This window comes from Eretmochelys imbricata, chromosome 5 (genome assembly GCF_965152235.1).
Source record: "Eretmochelys imbricata isolate rEreImb1 chromosome 5, rEreImb1.hap1, whole genome shotgun sequence".
In the NCBI taxonomy this organism is placed as follows: Eukaryota; Metazoa; Chordata; order Testudines; family Cheloniidae; genus Eretmochelys; species Eretmochelys imbricata.
The window spans coordinates 131,963,742-131,976,694 of record NC_135576.1 but is presented as its reverse complement, the minus strand read 5'-3'; the positions used below and the strand labels follow the sequence as shown (position 1 = coordinate 131,976,694).

At 44.2% G+C, this 12,953-nt stretch overlaps 1 protein-coding gene across 4 annotated transcripts in view; it reads left to right on the top strand.

Annotated features, from left to right (window-relative positions):
* Positions 1-12,953, top strand: part of ABCA1 (ATP binding cassette subfamily A member 1) — a 135,939-nt gene that overhangs the window by 25,364 nt on the left and 97,622 nt on the right. For 3 of the 4 annotated variants that reach the window (XM_077817924.1, XM_077817926.1, XM_077817925.1), the window contains exons 4-5: positions 4,127-4,268; positions 5,664-5,782. In XM_077817924.1, the coding sequence (XP_077674050.1) occupies positions 4,127-4,268; positions 5,664-5,782 (261 nt within the window). The remainder of the gene's footprint in view (positions 1-4,126; positions 4,269-5,663; positions 5,783-12,953) is intronic. The other variant, XM_077817927.1, reaches the window with a different exon arrangement.

Sequence of the window (12,953 nt, the reverse complement as noted above, 5' to 3'; positions counted from 1 at the left end):
TCTAGGTTAGGCCTAATGCCCAAGTTAAGAGAATTTTTGCTCTCCACAAAATGCACAGGGGAATCCCAAGTGTTTGATTTTTTTAAACGCAATATAACAATGGATTATTGTGAAAGCAGCTTTGCTACATTAGCACAACGTTCCCACATGAGTGACTGCTGTACAGAATGCTGCCTGGTAGAGCTTCAAGCCATCTGGGAATCCCTTCACAGAGAAATATTTTATTCACGATCTGGCTTCCAGCAAAGCTGAAGTGCTGATGTTTGCAGTTTTCCATTATCCAGCAAACTCTGGACATACGCAGCCTTGTGGGTTTTCTTTTTTGCCTAACTAGCCTATTGCTGTCTGTAATGCTTGGCAGGCACTGGAAGTTTCCCTGGGTGAAATTTTGTGCTTTTGTACTCCTTGAGACATTCCTACAGTCTTTCCTTACATGTTAGTGGAGACAGTGGCATTAGGACACCTTTCAGAGTAACAGCCGTGTTAGTCTGTGTTCGCAAAAAGAAAAGGAGTACTTATGGAACCTTAGAGACTAACCAATTTATTTGAGCATAAGCTTTCGTGAGCTACAGCTCACTTCATCGGATGCATACTGTGGAAAGTGTAGAAGATCTTATTATATACACACAAAAAGCATGAAAAATACCTCCTCCCACCCCACTCTCCTGCTGGTAATAGCTTATCTAAAGTGATCACTCTCCTTACAATGTGTATGATAATCAGGGTGGGCCATTTCCAGCACAAATCCAGGGTTTAACAAGAACATCTGGGTGGGGGGGTAGGAAAAAACAAGGGGAAATAGGCTACCTTGCATAATGACTAAGCCACTCCCAGTCTCTATTCAAGCCTAAGTTAATTGTATCCAATTTGCAAATGAATTCCAATTCAGCAGTTTCTTGCTGGAGTCTGGATTTGAAGTTTTTTGTTGTAAAATAGCAACTTTCATGTCTGTAATCGCACGACCAGAGAGATTGAAGTGTTCTCCAACTGGTTTATGAATGTTATAATTCTTGATATCTGATTTGTGTCCATTTACTCTCTTACGTAGAGACTGAAACTCAGGGAAAGCAGATGGGCTCAGTCAGCCAGGGGCTCAGTTGGTGTAAATCAGTGTAGCTCAACTGATGCTCATTTACACCAGCTAAAGATCTGGCCCTGTGTGTAGCCTGAAAGCCAGAGCTATTTTCCCTGTTGAGACTTGCACTCAGACTTGCATATGGCTGCCCTAAATCCTTTCCTTTTAACACTGCTGTGTCAGGAGCTGAATTTTAATCAACCATTGTTTGACATGCAATCCTTCCCTTTTATTTAATTTATTTTTTGAGGCTTTTAGCAGGGATTGTGGAGTGGCATCCACAACTTTTAATTCACTCTTTGAGTTAACCTCTTTCCTTTCATCTAATAGCTTCCAAGAATAAGTAACTGGATTCTTTCTTTTAAGCCTCTCTCTAGTGCAGTTCAGTTTCATTGAACATTCACTCATTTGCAAACAGACATGGATGAATCTTGTAAAGTGGAATGTTGTCTCTTGCTGAATCAGGAGCTGGGCTATGGAGAGAAACCTTGAAATCAGGTCACAGTGAACTCTGTGGCAACTCTGCATATGTCTTTAGAGGAACAGAGTTGTTATCTGTAGTGTTTCAGAGTAGCAGCTGTGTTAGTCTATATCCGCAGAAAGAAAAGGAGTACTTCTGGCACCTTAGAGGCTAACAAATTTATTAGACCATAAGCTTCCGTGAGCTAGAGCTCACTTCATTGGATGCAATGAGCTGTAGCTCACGAAAGCTTATGCTCAAATAAATTTGTTAGTCTCTAAGGTGCCAGAAGTACTCCTTTTCTTTTTGTTATCTGCAGTGGTGATCCTGTACGGTGTTAAGAAATGACTTGCAGACAATTACAAATTATAATAGTAACTAGGCCATGCAAAAACACTTTCAAACTGAGATATTAAATATTTTATTGTGCCAAGCATGGTTAAAAACAAAAAATTGTCATCTGTCTAATCTTATCTGAAAAGGACAAGAATGTAACCAAGGGTTGAGTCACATATTAGGCTAAGCCTTTGCCATTCAGGTTTTTGATAATTTTTAACAGCTTCAGCTTGTTGAAGCACTCTTGTCAGATCTAGTCAGCAGGATTTTTCCCCTTATATAAGTGATCGTTATGACTTCCACCATAGTCAAGCCAAACGGACCATTGTAAATATAGCTCTGTGGTGAGATTGCTGTCTTTATCTTGTGGAAACTTACTTTTTTAAAAATCTGCCTCCTCAGGATTTCAAACCGTGTACTTAGAAAAAAATCTGCATTACTTTAAACATTGCTGAAAAAGAAGCTGTTTGCAGCTATGTCACTGAAGGGGAATGCTAGCATTCTGTATGCTGCACTTCTAAATGTAGAGGATGCCTGGTTGCTGCAAGCTGCCCCTTTGTGTTTCAGCTCACATGCAGAATGCAACAGAGTGGATCCCAATGTACATGCTCTCGTGGACTATGTATTGGTTCTTTCTTTGCTAATTTCCTTAATCTGAAATGGAAGTCAGAGCAAAATAAATGTTTTGCTCTTTGTGCCTGGGAAAACTTAAAGGAAACTGATTTGGTTTAGTTTAAATTCCATCTTTGTCGCCAAAGAGCTCAGAGATGGTGAATAAGCTTCCTGGTTTATAAAAATCTCATGGGACTGTGGAAGGTTTTCAGTTTTGTAGAAAGGAGGAAGAACTGGAATCATAGAATCCTAGGCTTCAATAGTAATTTTATGCAAATACTATTAAAGATAACGGCAGGAGACTCTTTTCCTAGCGCTGGTGGGAAAAGTCATTTTGCCTTCTGTGTACTGTAAATGTCCCAGTATTTCCTTTCACTTACATGGCCATAAGTAGATAGCTTCTATCATCCTGTCATTGGTAGGAGAGAAGACCCAAAGATATCCCTGTGAAACACTGTCATAAAGCTCAGTCATGAGTAATTTACATCACTGCCTTAATAGCTCTATATGAGGCAGTAAAAAACTTGAGGGGTGATTTTTTTTCTCCCCTCTAATAGACCCTCAGTAATCAGAGCTGGGGTTTGCAAAGGAGCCAGACAGCTGGAAGCCAATGGGAGTTGGGTTTCTAACTCTCTTAGCTGCCTTTGAAAACCCTGCCCCAGAGCTATTGCTCAGAAGCCAAGCCACTGTGAGTTAGTAGTGACATGCCCACCTCACTGGTGGACTAGTGCAGAAACTCTCCTGCTTTCCTGGCATTTCAGTGGGATGGGCTGAGTTGGAAGCATCTTTAAAAAATAAAATGGGACTCGATTAGACAGTGGCCCAAATGTTGAATCCAAACACCCCTGAATGCTACAGGGGTTCAAAAAACAAATTCAAATGTTGCATGTAGCCTGAACCAAATTCTTCTCATTAGAACCAGGGTAAATCCAGAATGACTTCATGGGTTCAAGAGACGTGTGCACACAGAGCTGTGAAGTTCTGTGTAGAGAGTCACTTATTTCCGTGCATAGCATGCCTGGAGTGACAGGATGACGGCAGGGAGGAGTCTGTACCTCTGACACAGCAGAAGCAAGAGGTAGGAGGGACCTAAGGGCAGCTTGAAAGGTGGAGGGAGCCAGGGCTGATAGGGGAGCCTGCAAGGGAAGCCGTGCTGCTCATCCATGCATCTGAAGGGAGAATTTACCCTGTAAGCTTTTCTTAGCTGTCAGCCTGCTCTCTCTGTGTTAAAGCATCTGCTAGGACATGCGAAATTAGGGATTGGTGAGGAGGGAATTTGGAGAACATTCTAGCTCCAAATTCAGGGCCAGGTCTTGTATTCCTTGTTCACGCCAAAGTCCTGTCAATTCAGTGTTGCCAAGTCTGTTTTATTTGTTCATTTTGTTTTATTTATTTATTTTGTGTGTCAAATTTTTGGTGGGGTTTTTTTTTAAAATTATTTTTAAAATCTCAAGTTTTGGGGGCTGGACTCCTGAATGCTTGGGGTTGACATATTGTTGACCTCAGTAAGAGGTTACGGTACATAATGACCAGATTGGACCCTGTGCTGTCACACACCTCTCCCATTTCCTGGCTATGTTTACGATTTTGCAGTTTTGCAAACAAAGGGGTAACTTTTCCAAACATTTGCCCCTCTGTTCTAGGTCACTTTCCAAACAAGGCCATGCCTTCAGCAGGAACCTTGCCCTGGATCCAAGGGATTATCTGTAATGCCAACAACCCTTGCTTCCGCTACCCAACGCCTGGGGAATCCCCAGGTGTCGTTGGAAACTTCAATAGGTCCATGTAAGTACAAGATCTTGCTTTTCCTTGTGACCATTCACAGGGGTCAGCCAGCCAAGCGTAAGCTGTGAATTGTGGGAGTAGCAGCTGGTGGTTAGATTGGCATTAAGGGTTAAGTTACTTCAATCACCACCAAGTGCTTTGTTCTGTGGTGGTGCTTTCCTGCAGCTGGACTCTGAAGGAACCATACAAAGAACCCATGGCTGCAGTACCCAGCCTGTGATGTTATCGATAGCAAATGGTTGTGCAAACCCAGTGTTTACTCAGGCAGAGCTCCCAGTGAAATAAGGAGCTTTGCCTGAGTAAGGAATGAATATAAACAGAGGTCCAATTTGGCCTATAGAGAGAAGAGTCAGGTCTATTCCTTGACTGAGAAGCTGTTTCATTTGGGCGATGCCAGGTTACAGACTGGGTGTGACCTTTCCCTGATTTCCGTGCTACAGAGAAATCACTGGCCAATTGTAACAAAGGCATTAAAAACCCCCATCAAAGCTGTTGCATCTTGTACCTGTAAGGGCAGGAACAATAGTGGTGGTCTGGAACAATGGCCATAAAGCACTTCTGGGCAATGAGATTGGGTGAGTGAGATGGAGGCATGTGCGCCTTCTGCTAGTCACTGAGGAAAATACACCTTTCATACATACCACGTGATATGTGTGTAACATGAAGAGCTTTCGAGAACAGCCCTGTGTTAGGGATTGGTGTGACTCTGCATTGCTCCCAGGGGAGCATTGGGAAGTGTTGCCTCTCAGACATGCCATGTTCCCTGGGTTCCCCAGTCTGGGGGAGCAGGGGGGAAATTCACAACATGGCACTATGGAGAAGCCTTGCCCAAGTGGTCCCACTGGAATGAAATGCAGGGACTCCAGCTGTGGTTGGCATCCTTGTGCCCTTCCCTTACCACCTCACTATGCCCACGGGACGGTCAGCCCCAATCTGTCCCTAAGACCATGGCTAGAATCACAGAACAATCGGAGTTCAGGGTCAGTTGACTTCGGCTACCTGGAAAAGAATTGTAGAGAACAGGGGATGTATTTGTTGAGGCGCTCTACAAGCAGTGTGTTTACAAACAACCAAGTGTTTTATCCTAGCAGATAAAACCAGACAAACCTACCAGAAACACCTCACATTCTCCCCCATCTTAAATAACTGCTTTCAAATAACTTGAAGGGTCCCAGTGTACTTGGTTTTCTTTAATCTTTCATTAAAGGCCATTTTTATTTAGGCTGTCTTGCATTGTCCCCTGGATGGTCGCTTAACAAAGGTTTCACGGTACAGGAGAGGGTTGTCTTTGAATATAAAGGAATTGAGACATAAAACTGAGCCTGTGGAAGTTGGTGCGGACAGCACCACATGGGTAATGATTGCATTGTCTGCTTTTCCATCCCTGTCCTGCAGCATTTCCCGCTTGTTCTCGGATGCCAAGAGGTTACTCTTGTACAGCCAGAAGGACAGCAGCTTAAAGGATGCTCAGAAACTCCTGGGAAAACTGCAGAAGCTCGGGAACTCTGGCTCAGGTAACTCAATGGGGAAAAAGAGCCTTGTACATTTGGCAGTAGAGTTTGTTGTTAGTCGGCACTTTTTAAATTTTATTTTTTGGAAACCAGTGGAAAGGGCATAGTGTATATTGTCCTTGCTCATCAGATCCCACCCTAAAAACATCTGTTTCTCCAGGATCAGTGTTCTGTGCAGTTTCAGTCTTTCTGGCCTATGGCAGCCACCTGCAGCAGCTGGTTTTTAATGTAAACTTACCATCCTCAGAGCTGAAGTGAGCCTCATTTGAGAAATTGCCAGCATTGTAGCCTGTTGCTGCATTTTTGGAAAATACAAGTTTTGTTAGGGATTTCAGAGACAAATGACAAAATAGTAAAGCACATTTTCCAATACAGCTGGCACTGGCAGGGGAAAAACAAACAACAAATCAAAGGTTCAGAAGAACACGGGTGTGAAACAGCTGACGCTGAGCCATAGCATGCTAAATCAAAGCAGAATATTATCCAAAATTAATTACCCCACTTCCCTTCTAATGTAACCGGGTGTATTTAGGACACTTAATTATTTGATGTAGTCTAGAAGGAATTTGATCAGTTTCTAAAACAAAATGCTGTCTCTTAGGTATTTGTATGGCCTCCATCATTGTAGAATCTGATTGCCTCATAGTGTTTCATATATTTATCTTCACAACACACTGATGTGGGGAGGGAAGTGCTATTTTCCCCTTTCTCAGATGGGGAACCAAGGCACAGAGTCAAGGGACTTGCCCAGGGTCATGCAGAAGGCTATGGCAGAGCAGGGAACTGAACCTGAGTTTCACACATCCCTGGCTAGCAACATCCTTCCTCTTGTCAGTGTAAATGCCATCTAATTGGGCAGCCTTTATTAAGAGTTTTTTGTGTACTCCCCTCTAAAGGAATAAATATTTATTCCATAGGTTATTTTTCATATACTACCTAGGCTCTGCCTCTCCTATTAGAAACAATGATGGGGGGCAGGGGGTTGGTTTAAAAAGCAACCTTCCAAAAACAAATGGAAGCATCCAGTTGTGGACATGCCTCTAAGCTTTGATCCTTCAACTGCCTTTGCACAGCCAGGCTCCTGCACCCACGTGGAGCCTTGCTGAAGTCAGTGGGATTTAAGTACATGCATAAAGTTAAGCACATGCTTTGCAGAATCTGGGTCTTAATGGGGAACTGCACAATTTTACTACGGTGACATTCCTCCCACATGCATTACTTGGTGTCTGTTCATGATTCTTGTTTAGGCCCCAGTCCTGCAAAGACTTAACTACTCGCAGTGCTTCAAGTTCTCAGGTCAGAGTTAGACTATATACTCTTTGGAGCAGGGCTTGTCTCTTTACTTCTTTTCACATCCTTGGGCACTTAGACAAGTGAGTGTGTGTATTAGGACTCGATATATCCACTAATATATTGGGGGGTTGTGTTCAGAGTAGAACTGTGCACAAGATTCATTTAGAGATTCAAAACCCCAAATCAGGGCTCTGCAGCTTCTGGGCTCTAAGCAGACCAACAAACACCAGCCTAGGCCTTCAACATTTCCAGCTTATTTCCTTCTCTTCTGTCATAGGCCATGTCTGCACCCTTTTGCTCACGTTTGTCTTTGGGGGCACCAGTTGTTGAAACCCTACCCTGTCAGGCTTGGTGCCCCACCTCAGGTTTCTCCCTGGCTGCTCCCCCTCTTGTTGCTCCTTTGGGAGCTGACCGATAGGGTCATTGTCTTGTGCCCAAAATCCACCAGGTCTCGAACACGAGGAAGCAGCTTGATTTGCTTGCTCAGGAGAAACACAACGCCCTGCTTCTTCCCAGCCCTGCCACACTAACTAGGGAGTCCCAAATCTTCATGTCCCAGGTGTGTTCAAGGCAGCTGCTTTTGACAACTCCCCAATGCCACCTGCAGAGAGTCTGTGCCCTCATCTGACGCGTGTGCGTGCAGAGAACTACGCCCAAGACTTTCTAAAGTGATTTTGGTTGCTTCCATTTTTGGGTGCCCAACTTGAGACTCCTTAAAGGAGCCTGATTTTCCACAGGGTGAGTGCTTAGTACTTTCTGAACTTCAGCCCCCTTTTAAGGTGTCTCAAGTTGGTCACTGAAAACTTGAGGCACCTAAAATCACTGGTCAATTTTGGAAAAAAGTGTCTACATTTTACTGGTATGTCTTGTTCCCCTTGAAAATTAATGGCTGCACTCCTGTCGCCTTCAGATGGTGCAGAAGCAAGCAGTGTCCTAATTGGGAAGAACAGTACTTTCCATAACCAGGCCCTGAGGGTGTGCTTTGATATTGTGTGTAGTGAAACTTGAAATGTGAATCCAGTTTGGATGTTTAAAGAAATCTGATCAGAGCCACAAAGCTGAACTAGATGCTGCTGGGAAGGCCAGAGGGAGGGGTTCTACTCAGGGGTGTCTCACATAGAGGAGCTTGGTCAGTACAAGTCAAAGCAAGGATGCTCATGCTGTGTGATTATAATGCTTGGTGAATTTATTGCAAAGACAAGGCTCAGAGCAAACACAGGAAAGAGCTTCATTCTATAATAAAGTGTAAAAAAAAAAAAAAAAATCAACTAATTCAACTGTGTGTGTGTGTGTGTGTGTAAGTAAAAAACCCAACAGCTTAGTCATGACAGACCCTCCATTGTTGGTGTGGCAGAGAACAAAGCCCGATTGTCCCTTCCATTTTACACTCACTTACAAACTCTTCATTAAAACAAGTGTGGAAGTTTCCTATCAGGCTCTCCTGGCTGCCGACCTTTTCTCTAGCCGCATATAATAAAGGATCTTTCAGCTTTGCCTGACACAGGAGGACCATTTCTTACAGGACCAAGAGGAGGATGAGGGATATAGCGGTACCCTACCATTCTCTGCCACCTGCCATTGTCATCTTCAATGGGGTTCACTGATTCTGCTTTGATCAAAGTTTAGTGTTAAGAGAAAATTGTTGGGTTTTTATTTTATTATTGATCAAAAAATTTCAGAACTTTTATTGGAAATCTGGCCTTTTTCCATGGGAAAAAAGGCAGAAAATTTTCACATCTGAAGGCTTTTCATCTAAATAAAACATTTGATTTTAAAATCAAAGTGAATTTTTTTCCTCCTTTTTGGTCAATTCCCTGTTTCTCTCCCTATTTTTTCCTAGTTTAAAAACAAGGACGGGGTAAACCTTTAAAATCTGAAGCTAAAAAAAAATTTGAATCTAAATGAATATTTCTATAAATTGAACATGTCCATGAAAAATTTCAAAAAAATGCCAGCTTTGAGGAGAAAGAAATGAAAACACTTAGCTTTTTGCCTACCAGCCCTCATTTATTCTGAATGATTGTTTAACACTTACCATAGTAATTAAACACCTGAGCCATCTCCAGGCCCCATTGTGTGAGGTGCTGGACAAATACCTAGTATAGGACAATATTGCATCATAAAGGTTTTTATGTCAGTTGTAGGAAAGGGGTGAGGTCACAGCTTGTCCAGGGAAAAAAGATGACATACTTAATCCCCTTTCTCTTCCCCCACCTAAATAAGGAACTAAAGTTATTATCTTGTTCCAGCACCTTGAGTTAAAATGTAATCACTATGGACCTGCCTCTCTCCTGTACTAACATGGCCCTCTGTGCTGGTGCGATAAGGAAGTGCTGTTATATTCCCCCTTTTACAGCGGGGAACTGAGGCAGAGAGAAAGAGAAAGTGCCATGCCTAAGATTACACAGGAAATCTATAGCAGAGCAGGGACCCAAACCTGGGTTTTACAGCTGGACCAGCTTTCCCCTGCTTTGTTACACACTGGATTTGTACCAGTGTAACTCCATTGACTTCAATGTATGCTTAGTCTAATAGAGGAGGAGCAGGCTCCATAGGTGTGTTCTCTCTTTGTGCTGATGTTTTCCGAAGGACACAGACCTTAAGTCTGTAATATCTACTTGTCTTAGTGTAAAGAGGAGATAGCTGCAGCTGTGAAATGGTATGGCAGGGTGACAGGGTATTTCTGACTACTGGATGAAGAAGAAAAACAGTCCTTAAGAGTGTTGTGTGGTGGTTTCTCCAGGATCATTTTGATATTTGTCTCCTGTTACATCTAAGTAAATACACCATAACTCCACTCAGGTCAATGGCGTTATGGAGGATTTACAGTGGTGTAGCTGAGGCCAAAACATGGCCCTCTTGTCTCCAGCCCCCTTGCAGCTCATCAGAACAAATGCTCAAAGCACCTGTAGCTGTTTTCTGTGGCCTATTCATCCTCATGCTTCCCTTTTCCTTGCTTAGTTGCTGGCACAGAGCCAAACCTAAGTCTCCAGGGAGCGCAAAGAGACATTGGTTATCACTTGTCTGCAAAACATAGAGACTCATTAAGAATTTTTACATTATGGCATGAAACATGTCAGAGAGAGAAGGACAATGAGGAGTTGCCCATGGACCTCAGGCTAATCCTAATAGACTAAACAGCAGGAATTCTGGCACTCTGCTGGTTGCATCTCACATGTGAGCATCAAGTCCTTGACATGGTAAAGGCATTTTGTTTGTTCTTGGCAGGATTGGGAGTGTTCTCATGAAATAGACAAGCTGGTTAAAGGGAGGGAGTAGGCAGATATAGAAAGGGGTCATATGGCATTTTGGTTCTACTCAGCTTGCCACGCAGGGCTCCCTTGTTATCGTACACTCATGACTATAGCGTGTCATCACTTTCCAGAGCATATGGGCCATCTGTGTTTCATTGGGTGTCAGATATCCACAGATAATCCCGATAGGTTTCCTCCTCTTGTGCAACCATGCCCGTTGCATTCTGCACAAGCTGGGTCTGCACCAGCCAAGGGCAGGGCAAAGTCCAGAGGTTGCATCTGACTCTGACTGCCCCCTCTCAGCTCATCGCAATATGCAGGACTCAGTTGGCACAGTTGTTGCCTTTCTGTAGAGCAGTACTCAGCAGCGCGCTTCTAATAGCGGTTGCATCTTTATCAGCAGTTGTTGAACTTTATCTTGCTGAAAAGACACTCTGAGTTGGGAGTAAAGGGCTCTGTGCCTGGACCTCATACTCTGAATGCCAGAAGCAAAAGCTTGCCTGATAGACAAATGAACTACCAGCTTCTAAATACACTGTGCGTGTGTGTGTGTGTGTGAGCAAGAGAACTACCAGCTTCTAAATATATACACACATACACACACATGCGCGTGTGCTGTAAATGTGTGAAAGAGAGAAGATGGTACCTTATTTAATCTACCCTATCTTTTGTCTTTAAGGCTGAGGTCAGCGGGAGAAGGAGCCTGGGGCTGCTCTCAGCCATCAGTAGTAGCTGGGCCTATTGCTCACTGAAGCAACACGAAGTTAATTATTTAAAAGTTCTGTATTACCCTCCCCGCTCCAAAAATGGACCCATGCAATGCCAATTGAAATAATTGGGGGTGGGAGAGAGGCTTGCTTTTGCCTCCGCTAGGTTTTGGAGTAGGCCCTAAATCCATTTAATAACCTTCAGTTTGTTTGTTTGTTTTTTAAAAAGGAAGCCCTGCCTCTTTTCTGTTTGCTCTATGAAGTGCACCCAGGTGTGGTTTTTGGCATAGCTAATGCTGTCTGTGTCTAAAGCTGGGAACTTGTATCAGTTATTGAGTCAGCATTTGCCAGAGTCCTTTGTTCACTTCTTGAGAGGTCCAAAGTCTCAGTGGATCAGTTATATCATCCTTGATCTGAAAGAGCCTTCGTGTCCAGGGCTCGCTTACCGGAGGGGAGGATGCCCCTAGACCGAGGGATGGGGAAGGCCAGTTACCAGTGGTTGTGATCGCTCTGTTCCTTTTGCCCAGCCTCATCTTCCCGTTGGATTTTTTTAATCCAGACTTACTTAGAGCAACCGAACCCTTACAGGGGCTGCCATCCGTCTGTGTGTCTCCTCCTAGCCCGAGGGTCATTTCCTGCCTCCATTAGCTAGGGGGGTAGTACTGACTGCTGGGAGTTGGCCTGTTGCTCCTAGCAACAGTAATTAAGCACCATGGTTCTGTTCATTTTAAGCATGTGCTCAGCTTTAGGGGTGTGAGTGATGTCACTGAAGTGGGCCTGCTTGCATCTTAAAGCCAGCCACGTGCGTTAGCTCCTGGCTGAAATGCAGCTGCTTCCCCTGGAGCACGCAGCTTCCTGCTTTAGCACCTACCCTAGAAGGCACTGAGCACCCCCTGCGAGGCGTGCTGCAGCCAGAACGCCTTCTGCCCTCAGGGAGAGCAGAGGGTGCTCAGCACCTCACAGAGTTGGGCCCATTCTCCAGAAATTATGGAAGTGACCTGCTTACCCCCCCTCGCAGCTACAGGGGAAGGGAGACATGCATGGGATCCACTGGAGAGAGTACAGCTTTATTTCACCGCCCAGCCAAAGCTCTTTGCACAGATACATTGTCTCCTTACAACGATTAATGCTACAGAAGGCTTTCCAATGCTATAAGCACTGCTGCTTAACGGCCCTGTGAGCTCGTGGGCTATCAATCACTAAGGAGCCTTTAGGACAAAAAAAATCAACAAGAATAAAAAAATAACCCAAGCCAGGTGCCAGAGCTTCTCTCTCCCCCTGTGTTGTTGATACATGTAACAGAGCCAACTCTTCAGCCCTGAGACGAGAGCCAGACACGAGAGCCAGAGCCTAAGCCTCAGAGCCCTGAATCATAGCCGTGCCAGAAGCATAACACGGCAGTCAAAGCTCCAGCCACGCAGCCCAGTTTGCAGTGGTTGCTCTAAGACGCTGACTGCGTGGCTCCCATCAGCAGCATTTTAGGTGACAAGGAAGGGTTCACAGGGACAGAGTTTGAGTTTAGCAGCTCTCAAGAAAAATTCCCATGCTGCTTTTGCAAATTGCATTGGTGTGTGAAGGCACCCTGTGGAGTTAGCCCTGAGACGCAGCCCCCCCACAAGAAATACTAGGTCTCTGGCTCAGTGTTACTGTCTGGCAATAAAAATCCCAGGGTAACACTCAGCCAAATTTCCTGTTAATTACTAGGAATCACACAGCTGTGAATCAGCAGTTGATAGTCAACTCATGGCTTCCATGTTCTAGGGACATCAGAATGACAGTCTGCTTTTTCACTACAGCTTCTGTTCACTTCTTACAAAAACAACAACGAAACACACAGCTCCACACAAATATCCCCCTCAAGAAGTACGTATTCCTCAGGCTCTCACTGTGGGCTGCAACTTGCCAGACAAGGTTTCAGCA